General features: G+C 37.7%; 1 protein-coding gene across 1 annotated transcript in view; it reads right to left on the reverse strand.

Annotated features, from left to right (window-relative positions):
- Positions 1-19624, reverse strand: part of Acsl (Acyl-CoA synthetase long-chain) — a 55477-nt gene that overhangs the window by 26319 nt on the left and 9534 nt on the right. Inside the window, exons 5-7 of the mRNA XM_089087840.1 lie at positions 16068-16188; positions 11315-11515; positions 6331-6467 (exon numbers count right to left, since the gene is read on the reverse strand). Of these exons, the coding sequence (XP_088943966.1) occupies positions 6331-6467; positions 11315-11515; positions 16068-16188 (459 nt within the window). The remainder of the gene's footprint in view (positions 1-6330; positions 6468-11314; positions 11516-16067; positions 16189-19624) is intronic.

A 19624-nucleotide genomic window follows, 5' to 3' on the forward strand; every position in this document is an offset into this window, starting at 1 on the left:
GTCAGCGGTGAGTCGTAGAGTTTACTGAGGGATCGTCTTGAGGCTCTCCGTTCTAGATCAATCACCTTGGTTGATGGATCAAGGATTCCATGTATGGATGAGATCTCCGTGTTAGAAAATCTTAGTAGAAGTCCCAGCAAAAATTTTGCAAATCTGTAGTACGTGGTTCGTATTTTTCGACGCTCGGTGAGGGACAACATTTCCCACAAGGGTGATATATATCAGATGGCAGGAGAGACGACGGCGTTGAATAGTTTTGACTTAATAAATCGATTAAATGACCACTTGCATTTGACAGCTTTTGCATATGCTGAGCGGATAGATTTACAGACTGATTCAGCCAACAAGCCTCTAGTTGACCTAGACGTCTGGCCATACGTCATACCAAGGTAATTTAGGGACTGGTACTGCTGGATTCTGATACCGTCAAGGACAAGATTGGAATTGGTCGAGTTGGTGCCGCTAAAAACGATAAATTCGGTTTTCTCTATGTTGACTCGTAGTCCTATTCTTCTGTATAGGGTCACTAAAAGACGAAGATTCTCTTGTAGACGCCTCAGCGTGCTGCTTAGGAGCAACAAGTCATCTGCATAAGAAATGAAACTTAGATCCAAGCCCTCCAAAAAGAAGGTCTCACGAACGAATCTAGTTACAGAGTAAATCGCAGAATTAAAGATGATAGGGCTTAGAGCAGATCCTTGCCGAACTCCTTTGAAGAGCCCAATGGGTTCAGAAAGCTTTTGCTTGCGGTGACCGGCGAATGTTTCCCATCCCAAAGCTAGACGAACATACGTGTGGGAGTACCAGTCATGGAGAACAAGGACAATGCGGGGGTCGACTCCTGAATCTAAGAGGCACCACAGTGCCTGCGATTGGACGACAGAATCGAACGCAGCGGAAATGTCGACACTGCAGGCAAATAGTGGCTTTTTAACTAAAGATATAGACCTCATTATTCTTCTTAGTAACCGATGGGCGTGTCCACAGCCCAACCCATTTCTTAATCCAAGTTGTTTGTTTCCCATTAGAGCGTGGGGCAACAGCACCTTCTCAAATACTTTGCTGATAACCGATGAAACTGTAATTGGTCTGTAGCTTTTACAAAGCAAGGGATCTCGATTCTTTTTCAGAATATTGGATGTGCGGCAACCATGAAAGTTGGCAGGTGTGAGTCCCTGCTCGATGCTCATTTGGAATAGTAAGGCTAAGTACTCATGTAGACGTTCTGTGCCGTGCTGTAAGTGCCTCGGAGTGATCCCATCGAGCCCTGGAGACTTGTTCTTTTTCAATTTTCTCACAATTATCTCAATATGCCATTTAGAAACAATGACATCAGTGCGGCGGAGTTTTGCGCTGATTAATTGCCTATCTAACTTAGATTTATATACGGAGTCCAGCTCGGTGGGTGGTGGCGCAAACACGTCCTTGTAATGGTTTACCCAACTTTCATCGGGAATGGGACTTTGCACATCAGCGTCGGCCCTGTTAGATTGTAATCGCTTCCATAAGATGTTTGGGTCACTCCTGCAATCACAAGACAACTTCTCCACTTGCTGGACTTGCATATTCTCGACAGTACGTTTGAATTCTTTTTTGGCATGTCGAAAGCACTGAAAAACTACTCCAGAGCAGGGTTTGTCGCAGTCCTTCCACAATTCGTACCAGAACTTGGATCTCTTCTTGGTAAACTTGATATTTGGGTTATCTCATCCCTTTTTACGAGTGTTGGAGTACACTTTTGCCACTGGAACAGCAGCAGAGTTCGCAAGCTTCATCGAATGAACAATTTCGGAGCAAAAGATGTTCAGGGCTAGTCTGTCTTCATTTTGGCCATGAGCTAACATGTGGAACGGTACTTTGATTTTAGCAAGAGTTGAGTCAAGAATATCTTTGTACAAGGACTGATCTATCCTTTGCCATTCACTCTTGATAAACTATGATCGCCCGGGGCACCGCTTGTAGGTGGAGAATGGTACCATTAAGCTAATCCCAAGGTGATCGCTACAATTGTGTTCCGAGTCAACAATGGCTTTAATCCCGGTCGGAAGTAGGAAATTTAAGAAAAAGGGATCGATATCTGATGCAGCCAGGGATGCGCTGTGGACAAAAGTGAAGGACTGGGATTTTGGAGCCGGGGCCATAGCGTCTGGCAGACACCCCCATAATATGGTGAAAAAACGATCCTCATTCAGAATCTGACAGTTGAAGTCCCCACAGATAATGATATTTTCTGACTTGTATTGTTCGGCCAACCTCCCGAGTCTCACACAAGCCTTCGTGTAACGCCTTTCTGAGAGGACATGACGATAATTTGTAGGGAGGTACACTGATATGACTATAAAGCCATTTGGACCAGGAACTCTGATCGCAGAAAAATAATCGCATGAATCAATTAGTGTGCATTGCAAATTGGAGTCTGCAATGATCAAGATTCCACCACTCGGCCTTCCAACTGAGCTGTTGCAGATAGCAGGCTGCAAAAAATAGTCCTTTCCTGGAAATCGGTCAAGGATTGCTGAATGATCGGCTGTTACCAAATGTTCCTGAATGCATATTATGCTATGCTTGGTTACTAGATCACTTAAAAGAGACAGGTTGTATATATATATATATATATATATATATATATATATATATATATATATATATATATATATATTATCTTTTCTACAACTAATCACATATTGACTAGTTACGCTTGACACATATTCCTAGCATATTTTTAATAAAATGAAAATTGTTAAGTTCACTTTAGTGGTGATTTCCACCCTTGAAATTATGGTAATTTCCGAAATAAAATACCAATTGTTTAGTTCTTATATTATGATAATTCCGACAATTATGGTAATTAAATTATGGTAATTTCTAAAATAAAATGATGGTTGTTCAGATCACTTTAGTGGTGATTTCCATCCCTGAAATTATGCATATTTAAAAGTTTAGTGTAGCCAAGTATTTCTCTAGATAGTCTTAGACCAAGGGACAATTTGACTTTTGTCTCAATAATGGTTGAACTGCTTTGGTCTTTGCAAAGAAAAAATAAATTTTTCCAAATAATCCAACCAGGTCCATGTGCTAAGAATCACCCCAATTTTCGAGATCATTTAAACAAAAAATCAACCTAAAATAAATTCTTTTAGGGACGATGAAACTGCCTTTTTTTTACCTTTTTTTTAATATATTAAGGGCGCCGGGGTGGAGAAAAACGAATTTTTTTAAAGCTGTAACCTATCTATATCTTCTTTCAGGTCAGACATTGTTCGCATGCCAAATTTTAGAAGAATTATCGAGCCAATTTTTGTCAATCTCTTTCTCTCTCCCTCTCTTCACTCTTTTTTCGCTCATTTTATTTTTGAGTTACATTCCTGTAAGCAGTTTTGAACAAAACGTTTCAGATTTGTAAAGCGGATTTCGGATTTAATTACGCTTGTATTGTGTTTTTATACAGTATTTTTTTATTGTTATACAGTTTATTCGCAAACTATAATAAATAATCTATGGAATATGTATATAGCTGAGAAAGGTTAAAACTTATGTATTATTGGTTATTAATGCATTGACCTTTTTTTAAACTGCACCAGCATAAAAAAAGAAATCAAGGACAGTTTTAGCAAAAACTTTCTTTGAATGTCATTTCAGCTGCATTCGGAGACTTGCACACTCCATGAAGCTTTACACAGTGGACCCTCAGTAATCCGGATCCTGACTATTTAGACACCCCCTGTACTCCAACATGTCTATTATTACTGAATTTTCACAAATGTAGACAATGCGGGATTGAACAGTTTGCAAATTGTAAGCGCCACTGCTATTGTGCTCGACGCGGAAGTATTGATTTTTGGTTGTGATTGCTTAGTTTGAATTTGACTGCATGTGATAGCGGTGTGGCCTAGTTCTGAAGTAGGTATCAAAAGGTCATCCAATAGGAAAAAAGTTATTAAAGCTTAATATGAAAGAATTGGTTTTTGATATTTGTTAATCGTGGAATTCATTACCTGGATCAACTATTGTATCATGTTGAAAAAGTTATGGCTAGATAAGTCACCGCTCTTAGCAACGATCAACATGTCAGTGTAACTTTGGAAGTAATGAGCAAGATGCGGCTGAAACACAAATAAGTCGGGAAGATTTGGAAGATCTAGTGCCGTGGATTGGTTAAAGAGGAAAACATTTTTTCCTGAAATGTCTGACGAAGATATCATAAAAGATACCTCTAGTTCAACAATAATAAATCAGGAAATGACGATGATCTAATTGCAACTGCTCCGTAAGTGAACAACTACCTCACGTTTCAACAGTCTTAAACCAAAAAAAAAGAAAAAAAAAAGAAAAAAAAAAGAAAAAAAAGAATATTTTCACATTTCATAAATTGATTGATTAGTTCTCGATTATTTTAGTACAAATACATATTTGTTTCAACGTAATTATTTCCTAATGCAAAGTATTGTTCTCTATAGTCCAACAAATTCGACACTGCCCTCAAAACGTTTGTCGGATAACCCAGGTCCACTACAGTAAGTTTCTACCTCTACAAAGTAAAGACTCGCTACACTAGTGGATCCAGAAAGTTCAACACACTCCTCCCAGACATTGCTGATACACTTTCCTTAATATTTCGTGGTATATATTCTATCTTTTTTGCCGTTGTCTATTTTATTCCCTACAAACTTAAGTGTAATAAGGAGAACTGTGTGCTATTTTTTTTTTACAGAGGGAGGGGGGGGTCTTGGAAATCGAAAAACCCTTTAATGGCTATATTTTGAAATATAAATATACAGTCTCCCATTTTTTAGCTTTAATTGTCTAGGTCGCTGTTTTTCTGACGCTGCAATTCTTTGACTTCGAATTCTTTACATTCAAAATTTTCCACTTGTCAAGGTTGTCGTCTCAAAACAACCGCTTTTTAAGCGCCAAAACCAAACCTCACCATGTATATGTAGACTGTTTACCATAAACTGTCGACAACAACTAAAACACCTTCACTTTTTCTTCCAATAAAGAGGAATAGCACAGCTTTCTTCAAATCCTACTTATTTAGCACATATGCTGGCATCTTTCTTGAGTAAAAAAAAAAAAAAAAAAAAAAAAAAAAAAAAAAAAAACTACGCTTTGGCAAACCATACTAAAAACCAAAGCCACGTGATATAGTGCAAGCCTGAAGGAAGTTAAACTACGATAAAAAATTTTGAAATATAAAGATAATTTTGACAAGCAGATTTTGAAAATCCATGCACGTTTTATTTTTACAATATAAAACACCTAACAGCGCCTAACATCTCTGCCTAAAGATCAGGGATCTTCTTTGAAAATCGAAGCCGATTTGGTAAACTGAGATGTTAGGATATTTTTTCGGAGGGGGTTTTACTCAAAAAAATTTTTCGGGGGGTGGGGACACAAAAAATCCTCAAAAAACACATACAAAATTTGTTTATATCCATTTTTGTTACGTTTCTACGAGTAAAAATAGCCTTTCGGGAGGGCTTCAAACCCCCTAACTCCCCCTCTGGGTATGGCCTTGGATCCAAGTATAAGAGGGGAAGGGCTATGTTCTCTTTAAGAGATATTGTTGACACTGTTTCTTTCATAATTTAACCAATCTTTTCTGCCAATAACACCACACATTCTTTAGACTGCCTTTTCACCATGGGGTTTTATTTCAAATTATATTTGAAAGATTGTCAAAGATCGTCCTTTTTTGGTCATCCATCTAGAGCTAAACGAAAAGCCGGTCGTCCCCGAATGGGGTACGAAGAGGTGGTAAGAAAGGACTTAAAGGAAACTGGAACTTCTTGGGAGGTTCTTAAAGAGGGAAGCTTTGAATAGATTGGATGGAAAAGGACCATGCTCAGCTGTGTTGGTTTCATGCAGATTGGTGCTGCAGTAAGCTGTTAGTAGTAGTAGTTACACTTCAAACTAAGGGCGCCAGGCATTTTTTCATGGGGAATTAGGACAGCAAGAAAATTTTAGAGTGGCAAGTTTTCTAATATGAATAAAATTTCGGGGAAAAAGCTATATCCCCAACCACTCTATCTCTTTTAGCTTCTTTGATTTAGGCCATTAACTGGTCATCTCTCTATTAAAAACTAAATTTCAAAGAAATGACTTATTCAATACAGTGGACTAAACGACAGCATCTCTGAAGTTTTTGCTGCAAACCTGCCATACCTTCATCTAAATAAACTTAATGGCTTTATTAAACTCTGCTCTCTACCTTTCTGTTTTTACACGAATACTGCTATGGTGTTTAATTTTTCCTTTCGATGCTTTAGGCATTATATACCTCATAAGAAATTGTATTCCATTAAAAAAGAATGAAATGAATAAACTCACTGGGACACTAGCTACAAGAGTGGGTCTTAGCACAGTGGCATCTCCTTTTCCACCTTTTTTAATTTTACCAGAGGTGTCAGTCATTGTTAGTGCGGTGGAATAGCCAATCTTGATTCCATAAAGGAGACACATCATTTCTAAAAAAAAAGTTAGAATAAACAACAAGGACCAGGAAAGTAGACTAGTAGTATGCGTCTTTGCACTTCTTTTCCACCCTTGAGTTTTACACTTACGGATTTCCCATCCGCTAAATTTGCATTTGTGCTTTTCTAACGCTGAAGATCAGTCACGGAACATAAAATTTCTTTTACACACTGCTCTTCCCCCAAGTTTTTGGTGGGCATTTCCGAAAAGCATTTTTCCAGGCTTTGATGCGTGTTTCTGAAGGTTTTCCCTCCAAGCTTTACTGGACATTTCCCAAAATATATCTCTACAGCTGGGTGATAGCAGATGAAACCCTGAGACAAATTACTGAAGTTGTCATTTAAAATGCATTAAAATTTTCTAGTTTTCATTAATATTTGGATAAAGCGTAAATAGCAAATCCAAGAATATATTTATATCTTCGCAAGCTAACTCTCAAAAGTTTACCTGAACTTAGAAAAGATTTCAAAAAGAATTGATATATAGCAGATTTTTTCGTTGCCATGCAATATTTTTATTACTTTGCGCGGATTGAAAACAAATGCACATGAAACGTTATCTGGTTTAGTAACCGAATACGCTAAACCCACAAAAACCATCATTCACATTCAGTCTAACCAAGAATGTCTCTGGTTTGTCAGGTCAGAGGCAACGCTATAGCGTTGCCTATACTAAAGGCCATACGGCTCCAGTGTTTTATTATAATTTTTTTCCCAGAGGCACTTCATATGGAAGGGGTCGTCGCATAAACTTCGGAGAGGGCTCATTCAATTGGAAATCGAGAGTTCTAGTGCCCTTTTCAAGAGTCAAAAGTGATCGGAGGGCAACTAGCCCCTCCCCCAACGCCCTTCTTTTCCCAAATGCATCTGATAAAAATTTTAAGATTTTGCCATTTTGTTAAAAATAGTTCAAAGATAATGTAACAAAAACTCCATTGTCGACACAAGCCCCCAGGGCCCGAGGACAGGCATTGTAAGTTATGCCCTGGGGGTATATATGGTTCTTATGGAATGGATACACGTATAAACTTCAGAGGGCTCATTTGATTGGAAATTGAAAGTTCTCGTTCACTTTTTAAGAATCAAAAGAGATTGGAGGGCAACCAGCCTCCCCCCCTCCACGCCCTATTTTCCTCAAGCACATCCGATAAAAACTTTGAGAGACCCATTTTTTTCTCAAAATGGTTCAAATATCTTATAACGAAAACTCCGGGGTCAACACAATCCTTCAGGAATCGGGGTAGGCGTTGTAAGTTATGCCTGGAGGGCATATATACCTGGAGGGCATATACATCTGTTTTGGAAGAGATGTTCGTAAGAGAGGGCTCATTTGATTGGAAATTGAAAGTTCAAGTCCAGTTTCTAAGAGTCAAAAGAGATCAGAGGGCAGCTATCGCACCGCGCATCTTTTTCCCCAAATGCATCCGATAAAAATTTTGAGATAGCCGTTTTGTTAAAAATAGTTCAAAGGTCAAATAAAAAAAATGCGGTGTCAAACAGCCCCCAGGGCCCGGGGGCAGGCGTTGCAAGTTATACTCTGGGGGTATATATAGTTCTTATGGAATGAATTCTCGTATAAACTTCAGAGAGGGCTCATTTGATTGGAAATTGAAAGTTCTAGTTAACTTTTAAAGAGTCAAAAAAGATTAGAGGGCAACTACCCCCCCCCCCTCCACACCCGTTTTTTCTCAAACCAATCCGATAAGAACTTTGAGATAGCCATTTTTTTAAAATAGTTCAAAGACCATGTAACGAAAACTTCGGGGTCGACACAGCCCCCCAGGGCCCGGGGACAGGCGTTGTAAGTTAGGTCATGGGATCATATATGGTTCTCATAAAAGGGATACTCGTATAACCTCAGAGGGCTCATTTGATTGGAAATTGAAAGTTCGAGTTCTTTTTTTAAGAGTCAAAAGAGATCCAAGGGCAACTAGCCCCCCCCCCCAACGCCTTTTTTTCCAAGCCCATCCGATGAAAATTTTGAGATAGCCATTTTGTTCAAAATAGTTTAAAGGTCGGATGAGAAAAACTCTGGTGTCGATACAAGTCCCCAGGGCCCGGGGGCAGGCGTTGTAACTTATGCCCTGAGGGCATGCATGGTTCTTATGAAAGGGATGTTCCTATAAACTTCATAGAGGGCTCATTTTATTGGAAATTGAAAGTTCTAGTTCCCATTTATAAGAGTCAAGAGATCGGAGGGTAATTACCCCCCCCCCGCCTTTTCTCCAAAACCATCTGCTACAAATTTTGAGATAGCCTTTTTTTTAAATAGTTCAAAAATTAGATAACAAAAACTTCAGTTATGATGAAGACCCTCTGTGTATCAGGGGGTAGGCGTCGTAAGTGTCGTCTTGGGGGCGCCTATGGTTCTTGTGTCAGAAATATTGGTATAAACTTCAGAGAGGGCTCATTTGATTGGAAATTGAAAGTTCTAGTTCATATTTTAAGAGTCAAAAGATATCCGAGGGCAACTACCCCCCCACCCTTTTTTCCCTAAACCCATCCAATATAAATTTTTCGATAGCCATTTCGTTAAGAATAGTTCAGAGGTCAGACAAGAAAAACTCCTGTGTCGAGAACACCCCCCAGAGCCCGGGGGCAGGCGTTGCAAGTTATGCCCTGGGGCATATATAGTTCTTATAGAAGGGCTTCTCGTATAAAATTCAGAGAGGCTCATTTGATTGGAAATTTAAAGTTCTAGTTAACTTTTAAATAGTCAAAAGAGATCGGAGGGAACCTAGCCTCCCCCCTTCCATGCTATTTTTTCCTCAAATCCATCCGATAAGAAATTTGAGATAGCCATTTTTAAAAACAGTTCAAAGATCATATAACGAAAACTCCGGGGTCGAAACAACCCCCAGGGCCCGGGGAAAGGCGTTGTAAGTTATGCCCTGGGGGGCATACATTGCTGTTATGGAAGGGATGCTCGTATAAACTTCAGAGAGGGCTCATTTGATTGGAAATTGAAAGTTCTAGTTCAGTTTTTAAGAGTCAAAAGAGATCAGAGGACAATTATCTCCCCCACGCCTCTTTTCCCCCAAATGTATCCGATAAAAATTTTGATATAGCCGTTTTGTTAAAAATAGTTCAAAGGTTAGATAAAAAAGAAACTCCGATGTCGACACAACCCCCCAGGGCCCAGGGGAGGCGTTACAAGTTATGCCCTGGTGCCGTATATGGTTCTTATGAAAGGGATGCTCGTATAAGCTTCAGAGAGGGCTCATTTGATTGGAAATTGAAAGTTCTAATTTCCCTTTCTCAAAGTCAAAAGAGATCGGAGGGCAAATAGCCCCTACCCCCTCCACGCCTTTTCTTCCCCAAACCCATCCGATAAAAAATTGAGGTGATTTTGTTAAAAATAGTTCAAACATCAGATATTAAGACTACGGGGTCTACACAACCCCCCAGGGCCCGGGGACAAGCGTTGTAAGTTAAGCCCCGGGGGCATATATGGTTCTTATAGAAGGGATGCTCGTATAAACTTCAGAGCGGGTTCATTTTATTTGAAAATGGAAAGTTCTAATTCACTTTTAGAGTCAGAAGAGATCAAAGGGCAATTAGCCTCCCCCCCACGCCACGCTCTTTTTTCCCCAAACTCATCCGGTAAAAATTTTGAGATAGCCATTTTGTTAAAAATAGTTTAAAGATCAAATAATAAAAACTCCGAGGTTGGCACAAACCCATTTTTTTACTTTAATACTGTTACTTTAATATTAGTTTTGATACTTTGACGTACATTTGATTTAGAAAAAACGTTTGAATTTGAAATAAGGAATTTTTTAAAACTTGAAACTTTTTGCAATAATAAACGAACAACAATTAATTAAAAAACTTTCCGAAAAAGAAGTTTTTCAAAGAAAAGTGAAGGCCATTTTAACTTAAGCTCAGCAGATACAAATACCTGTTAAAATTCAAACTCAAAATGACCAAAAATTACTATTAAAGAATAAATAAAACCCAAAACGAACAAAAATGATATAAACAATCATAGCAAAAAAATACAACAGGTAATAATATAAATAAATAAGTAAATTTTAAAGCGAGTAATGCTTAAATTCAATATGCAAATCAAGCTTAAAACAAAAAAATATTTTGCTATTGAAGCACAAATGAAACCCAAAACGAACAGAAATTGAAGAAACAATCAATGCAGATAAACATACAATTGATACTAATGTAAATGAATAAATAAATCTTAAAAAGAGTGAAACCTAAATTGAATACGCAATTGGCTTAAAATGTTCGGGATTTTTCGAAACAAATACGGCAAAAACGCAGTTTGCGCTTTTTGTTAATTTCTCTGCCTTTTTTTCACAATCCTTATTATTTCGTCCAGGACAAAAAGAAAAAATTGTAGCACGGAAGTGGTACAATTTGGTCATTCAATTTGGTACAGTGGTACAATGGTCATTCAAGTGGTACAATTTGGTCATGTGGCACGTGCTACAGTGCTACACATAATGAAATAGTGTTCAAATAGCACTTTTGTGCTACAGGTGGCAACCTCGTCCGGACTTTCCAACGAATAAACAAAAATGAGAAGAAACTTTGACAAGTCTAGAATAAAACAATTTTTTTCATACATAAGCAGCAGTAAAATATTTGGATTTTAAAAATGTGACACTGGTCACGCAGCAAAAAGCAGATAGAAAGATATGCAAAAGCAGATTGACATTATTTCTGCCTAAAGACCAATTCAAACTCTCTTTTGAAAAAAAAAACAAAAAAACAGATAGATTTTAGGCAAGACAGGCAGATAGAATAGACAAAAAAAAAAAAAAAAAAAAAAAAAAAAAAAAAAAAAGAAGACGATGGCGAAAAAGAAGAAAAAGAATACTCACCAGCAATCAGTTCAAGGACATGAGCTAAAGGCAAATATGCCATATAGACATCATTGTTGAACATCTTACTAACAACATTTGTGTATGACATTAGAGCAGATATAATATTTTTATGAGTCATCATGACTCCTTTTGGAGTTCCAGTTGATCCGCTTGTGTACATTATAATGGCAATATCATTGGCAGATGGCCAAGTACCAGCTGGAAACGTAAATACTCATTAACAAGGATGGGTAAAAAGATATGAGCTATAAAACATGATTAACTTAAAATTTCAAAAATATGAAGCAACCGTCCTTGCCCGGGATATTTATTGTTACATCAGTATCTGCAGCCAAATAAAGAACGTCCCATGGCGCATAGTACTTGTATATGAAAATATTACAGAAAGAGTTGCAAATGCACGTCTTGATGGCAATCATTGAAGATAAGTTATCTTGATCGGTTGTTATGCGTGAACTAGACCAGGATACAGTTATATTAGACAGGTTGAACTAAAGAGCAATCAATTTTCGATTTTTGTCCGGTGATAAAAAAAAGAATTTGCATTTTATTTTTATCCCAAATATTTAAAGTTAATAAGTCTAAAGGCAACCATCAAACTTATTAGCAAAAACTAATTTGCATAATTTCAGAAAAGGAGGGTGGGGGGGAACGCCAGTCAGAAGTGATACAATCCTGAAGAAAATTTGCAATGCCGAATTCTGGATCTCTAAGAATCGTCTCATATAATTTTGAAGGCATCTAATTACAAAAATATGAATATTTTTCGCGTTACGAGTTCGCCGTAATTTGGCTTTTGTTTCTCTTCTCATCAGGAGTGGTTACATCGAACCAGTATAAGTTACACGAGCCATCGTATAACTTCAAGAGGGCTTTCATTCGAAAGGAAATTGTAAATGTGTTTTTTAGGAACAGAAACTGATCAGACGACAACTAGGCCGTGTCCCCCGTCCTCAGTTCGACGCCTATCACGGCCAAGCATAGTTTTGCTCAAAAAAGCTAGAAAGCTCGTTTCAAAACAAAAAACTGCCCCCTTAAATAAATAATAATAATAATAAAAAAAAACGATTAAATTCGATTCCAGAGCAAAAACTGCTATCTATGTTTATCTTTAAGAGACATATGAAAATTTTCTTATTAGAGGTAAATATTAAATAATTTGTAGTTGTTTTATGGTTTAATTTTTTTTTTGGGGGGGGGGGGTGGAGGTGGTTGTTTTGTTTTGTTGGCGTTGAATCCTCGATGATGTAGAGAATTTTATTTTATTATTTATTGTCGGGTGAAAGGAGGGTCGCTGTTTCGTGTGGACTGTCGGTGAGTTGACTTCTTTTCCTTATAGATTTATAAATTAGACATTGTTTAGTATTGTTTATGCCAAGTTTTAATATTAGTCATTTATTCTATGTCGTTTCCCAAATAACGGGTCATTGAGCCCTTTGGGGTCTTGTTTTTATTATTGTTATTATGAAAATAAATGGAACTTGAACTTAACTTAAAAGTAAAAATTTTATCATGAAAAGAATTTTTCAAGAATCTGGAAAACAGCATAAAAATCTGATTTATCTTTTTTCCAGTACTAGCACGGAAATCAAGCATTTTAGACAGTTCTTTAAAGCCTCATTTAATGTTTACGTGTTCCGTATAGGTACGTGTTTTGAATAAATTCGTCTTGACATCGTCATAGTAAAATGCCAAATGTTAACAAGAATCAACGGGGACGGAATACCCATGTATTTGAATAGTCTGTCAAGATCATCTGTCTAAAATGGCTTTTGCTTCGGAACCTTCTCCCTCCTATGGAAAATTTCCTTTCCTCCTATTTGCCTCGAATTTATAAAAAAAAAGTCCTAAACCCCATATCTCTTGTCGGTCCTGAATGAATTTCGACAAACGATTGACCAGTTAAACGCCACGTATTCAGAATAAGAGATTAGTGACTGACAATTTGGGATCGTTGCCCATGTCTATATTTTTACAAGAAATTTGTTGGTGAAAGGGAGGGCGGGTCAGAGAGGTCACCGAACTTGTTTATTCTTCCAATTACATAGAGTTAACATATTAAAAAGACTCCGGTTACAAAAAGATGCAACTTGTCAACAATAAATGAAGAGGCTGGGAGGGAAAGGGGCTTAGCAGGGAAGGAGGGGAAATTTCTTCTACCAATCATATGAATTTAAATTCGTAGCGTGGTTTTTGAGTTTTAAAAAGGTGTAACAGTCCACCTTTTTTCCTAAAATGTATTAGTCAAGCATGGGCTATTTTATAATTTGTAACCATGGATTGACATGTGTTGCTTCTCCCATGAAGCAAGACCGCATCCTCCCCCCCCTGGCCCCGGATTTTTTGTCAGACTCCTGAAAACGTAACAAAAATGCATACAAACAAATTTTTTATGCGTTTTTGAAATTCCTTTTTTGTTCCCCCCCCCCCCAAATAATTCTGGATACCACGAAGGAAAATATATTGGAATTTTTGAACATTCCGATAAAATGGCTGATTCACACATTATGCCTGATGTTTGGGGAGAGGGAGGGGGGGGGATAAAGGAGTAACGATTGAGAAAATAATTGCAGAAATTTGATCATTGTCCTCCGATCACATTTAACTGTTCAGAAAGGCGTTAGGACTTTCGAGTTTCAATGAAATGAGCCACCTTCACATTTAACGATAATCCAACCTACGCAAAGGGACTAAGGGAAAAGAAACCAAGGGGACACACTCCTATTCAATAAGTGAAGTGTTCTGTGCTGAGAGTTAAAACTAAATTAAGAACATCTAAGCAATTATAGGTATGGTAGGTTACAGGCTTTTTTTCAGCAGTCAAAATTCCAATTTGGGTTTGCTGAAGGGTTTATACTGAATTGAATTTAAAACAATTCAACTATCAGTTATAGTTTATGAAAACGAGCATGATACAAAAGTGTTCCTAGTCTGTCTTCCTCGGGCGGGAGACAGTACTTTATAAATTCTTAACGTTTCCGAAAGTCATATAGCTTTTGGTTCGTTCCCAAAGACGTCCCCAAGACAGAAAACAAAATACCCAACATCCATTCTGACTAAATCAATCATTACAGTTCGTTGTTTCCAAGCAATAGCCTAAACATAAATCAAGGGGATTTTACAAGGGGATAATTTCAGGAGGGAGGTGGGGATTACACATACGAGGAACATCGCTCTTCAGCAACAAAAGAAACCTCACAGGGCATCTACTCCCTGTGGTTTTACGTGGGATTAGAGCCTAAAATGTAGGATTAGAGCCTTTTTTCCTAAAATGTATTAGTCAAGCATGGGCTATTTTATAATTTGTAACCATGGATTGACATGTGTTGCTTCTCCCATGAAGCAAGACCGCATCCTCCCCCCCCCCTGGCCCCGGATTGTTTGTCCGACTCATGAAAACGTAACAAAAATGCATACACACAAATTTTTTATGGGTGTTTGAAATTCCTTTTTTGTTCCCCCCCCCCCCAAATAATTCTGGATACCACGAAGGAAAATATATTGGAATTTTTGAACATTCCGATAAAATTGCTGATTCACACATTATGCCTGATGTTTGGGGAGAGGGAGGGGGGGGGGATAAAGGAGTAACGATTGAGAAAATAATTGCAGAAATTTGATCATTGTCCTCCGATCACATTTAACTGTTCAGAAAGGCGTTAGGACTTTCGAGTTTCAATGAAATGAGCCACCTTCACATTTAACGATAATCCAACCTACGCAAAGGGACTAAGGGAAAAGAAACCAAGGGGACACACTCCTATTCAATAAGTGAAGTGTTCTGTGCTGAGAGTTAAAACTAAATTAAGAACATCTAAGCAATTATAGGTATGGTAGGTTACAGGCTTTTTTTCAGCAGTCAAAATTCCAATTTGGGTTTGCTGAAGGGTTTATACTGAATTGAATTTAAAACAATTCAACTATCAGTTATAGTTTATGAAAACGAGCATGATACAAAAGTGTTCCTAGTCTGTCTTCCTCGGGCGGGAGACAGTACTTTATAAATTCTTAACGTTTCCGAAAGTCATATAGCTTTTGGTTCGTTCCCAAAGACGTCCCCAAGACAGAAAACAAAATACCCAACATCCATTCTGACTAAATCAATCATTACAGTTCGTTGTTTCCAAGCAATAGCCTAAACATAAATCAAGGGGATTTTACAAGGGGATAATTTCAGGAGGGAGGTGGGGATTACACATACGAGGAACATCGCTCTTCAGCAACAAAAGAAACCTCACAGGGCATCTACTCCCTGTGGTTTTACGTGGGATTAGAGCAAAGTTTCAAGGCAGTAATTTTAATCCAAACGATTGAAGAACGTCAAACGTGTGTCTCCGAGGACATGATGGAAGCACAAATCCTGGATTGATACCTATCAGTTCTTTTTTTTTATGTCTCCTATAGTTCTCACCAGAACTTGTTCAGCCCTTGTTCAGCTTCAGCGCGAGTGCGCTATATTTTTTCTAAAATAAGTATACCCATTACGGTGGACATCTGAGGTGTATCTATATTTCGGCCCCGACATGGCGCCATTCCACGTTAAGTTATCTGGATTTTTTTCAGTGAAGATTTTATTTGTAACCTACAGTAATTCCCATGTTCCCAAGATTGCTTTATAAAAGTTCCTAGCTTGAATGACAGAGCTGATAAAAGCCCTCAAACACGGGAGCTTGATTTTTTGTATTTATAGACAGATAAATTAATAGTTAAACATTATGAATAAATACTGGCAAGAATGAATAGAGAATACCTTTTGTTGACTTAGATCCCAGCTCAAGTACGTCCGTGTAGCGGCTGAATTTTACTTCTTTGTTAAAATCCACAAAACTCAGAGGTTTAAGCTGTCCTTCAAAGACTATAACATTCTTTACCTGAAGAGAAATAATTAATCATTACAAATCATTATTGAGTCATTAAAAAAATAAATAATTAATCAATTAATTATTGAGAAATAATTAGTCATTACAAATATCAGAAACCTGAAGATCTAGTCCCACCCAAGATAAATTTCCGATTACCAGAATTCAGCCAAGGCTCAGCAATTCTACAACTCGATTAATATAGGTGATAATTAATTATTCTTTATCTATTTTCAATCCAAGACAATGTATAACAAAACATTACCGTCAACTCCTAATGACTAGATGTTAGCTATTTTCATGTACTATAAGCATTCCAGGGGCTAAATTTCTTCTTATCCACCATTTTAGGCCATTGGCAGTCACTAATAAATAATCGTGGTTGCAGCGGTAGCTGCAAAATAGTAATAGACGAACACGGCCCATAGTAACCAACAAAATAGCCTGAATCCCCTAAAAATGGTATCGGGTCGAAACAACAAGCACACCATTGGAATTCCCTTGGCCGAAAACTCTATACAAGAAACTTACAGTCCCTTGGCTTAAACAACAAGGAAAATCCATTGGCTTGGCCAATGAGGAAAATCACTTGTTTTGCATGGGAAGCATCTTTTTACACTCTAAGACCACATTGGCTATACATGGCGTATGAAAAAGAAGAAAAAAAGAATAATATAATTAAATAGCCGAGAAAACGAGGGTAATAATAGCCAGTGGACAAAAAAGAAGCGAAAGGGACAAAAGCGGATATTCCGGCAATGACCTCCGCCAAGCCGTCTTCAGTGTTCGAAAAAGAAAGAAGAAACACTATCCTTTTGAAGTGAACCCAAACAGAGAACAAGAATTCGGGTCCACTTCAAAAGGTTGGCGGAGATCCTTGCCAAAATATCTTTCGCGTTTTCTTTCGCTTTTCAACACATTCTTTTTACTCTTTGGTTTGTATGGCCCAATATACATAGTGGGCTGCTAGCTAATTAGGAATGAAACAAATTTAGGCCTTATTGGGCATCACGAAACGAAAAAACAATATTTTCCAACACTTTTGTCTTCACTGTCCGTAGGCAACACATTTTTGTCTTTTAAGTTCACTTGTCTTTATATAAATGCCCGGTAAGTCAAAGGCGATCTAAAAAACTACAATTTCAGGTTTCACAGATAGATCCACCAATCTTCGAAAGATTTTTTTTTCGTTCAGGTCTAGCTGGCCACGTCTACATAATCTGTAAATTAAAAACCTATCAGAGACGAACATGACATTTTGAGCCGTCACTAACCAATGCAGCTGAAATCAGTTTCAAATTGGTTTTCTGCATAGAAAAAGCTCCACCTTGCCAAAAAACTTAAGTGTCATTTTAGAAGTGAATGGATGGGTTGAATATCCACATCTCAATTTTTTGGTTGTTAGGTTAAAAAAAAAAAAAAAACACAATTAAAGTCAAGTTTCTGGGCTAAAGAAAAGTATAGGGAGCCCTAGGTTACCAAAAACAATGTTTGTAGCCCATTCTCGGGTAGAGTCGTATGTGTAAAGTTTATTTCTGTATTGAAGGGTTTCCTTGACTCGATAGCCTACAGATTTAAGTTTTGAGGTTTCAAGAAAAATCTTCGGCTCTTTGTAGTACAAACCATAAAGATACAAAAATAATTTCCCTTTTCTCTCTGCTCGACATAATATTTTGAGTCCCCTTGTGTCTCAAACCACACTCTGAAAGTTTTAACTCCATTACCCTGATTAATCCCAATATATTACAGATAAGGTATTTAGATAGCCTGGACGAAAGTACTATGTTTTGACTCTCATAACTACTTAGCCATGAATAGATTTGAAGTCCCACTTGGACTAATAGTTCGACAAGTTTTAGATAGATCGGAGACAAACATTTTTTCTGTCCCCACATCTCCTCCCTCTAAACACAATATATACAGACCCTTTGCCTCCTCCTCTCTCAACGCTTATGTTCAGTACAAATCGTTCATTCCCAAGATGTTACAGGTACGCCATTTCGATAGCCTGGATCAAAGGTTTTTATATGTATCGTTGTTCCTCCCACCAAGTCAAGATTAGCGGTTCACTTGGCTCCCCGACAACCCCTAAAATGTTCAACCCAATTCCCCGAGCTATCCCTGGGACAATGCAGATACGCTTTTTGATAAACACGAGCACACATTTTTCTTTCGTCCTACATTGCTCCTTCAATGAGGATGAATTCTTGTCGAACAGGGGCTCATATATTCAAGAATTTTTAAAAGAATGGATACCAGTCTTTCAATAATTCCTCTCTACCTATTCCCCCCACCCTAAAGTCAATATTTGGGTTCCCCTTCCAATAATCCTGAAAGTTTTAGCCTTATACCCACAGCCATTACTAGGATAATTTTGATAACTTGGCAATAAATGATGTCTTTTGGTTTACCTTGCTGCTTACCCTTGAAAAGATTTTGGGACGCATAGAGAATTATAATAAAAAAAAAAAAAAAAAAATAAAAAAATAAAAAAAAAAAAAAAAAGTGGATCAGATAGACATCTCTTTTAGGCCTTCCTCTAATCCCTCTTCCAAGTCAAAGCTTGAGGTCACTTAGGGCCCCTAATACTCCAGAAAGTTCAATCATAAAGTTAGTATCTTTATGGAACTATATTGTATCTTTTTTTAAGTATCTTTAAGGAAGTATATAATTTGGATTTAAATTACTCCTTCACCATAAACAGATTCTAGTTCCACATGGGGTTAAATTGCCATAGCTTTTGGAGAGATTTCAGACAAAATACGTTTCGACCCTTCCTTGTCCTCTCCCCTAAGTTAAAATTTCAGATTAAATGACCTCTCTCCCTATAATAAAAAAAAGAAGAAAAAAAGTGCAGATACGATACGATATTTTGGTAACTTAACAACACACATTGTCCTTTGAGTTCCATCGCTACCCAATCGTGAATTGATTCTGGCTTTACTGAGACAAAACACACTTACTCTCTCTTCACCCAAAATTTGAATTTCCCCTTGCCCCCCTCTTCCTTCTTCTACTACCCGGAGGCTTCAACTCCAGCCCTCGAGTCGTACCCGAAGTGCTGCATGTATGACATTTTTTTATAGTCTGGATACACATAGTCACTTTTGAATTTCCTTTACCCCCTACCCCAAATGATGGTTCAGTGTGGACCTGACCCTCCTCCAAAAGAAAACTTTTCTCTTTTTGTAATTGCAACATCTATAAACATCTGTTCACCTTCAACATCTACTTGAACCCCCCCCCCACAAAAAAAACTCTGTGGAAGTTTGAACTTGATTCCTAAAGCCGCTCCCGGAATATTACTGACACACTATTTTGAATACCTGAGAGCATAACGTCCTTGGATTTACTTGACTAACTAATCATGTATAGATTCCAAGTGTCAGAGGGGCCTAAGATGGAAAAAATGTCCCTCTAAATTAAAAAAAAGACCCTCCCCTCTGAC

This window comes from Artemia sp. Qi Xiang Cuo, chromosome 1 (genome assembly GCF_049724085.1).
Source record: "Artemia sp. Qi Xiang Cuo chromosome 1, ASM4972408v1, whole genome shotgun sequence".
NCBI lineage: Eukaryota > Metazoa > Arthropoda > Branchiopoda > Anostraca > Artemiidae > Artemia > Artemia sp. Qi Xiang Cuo.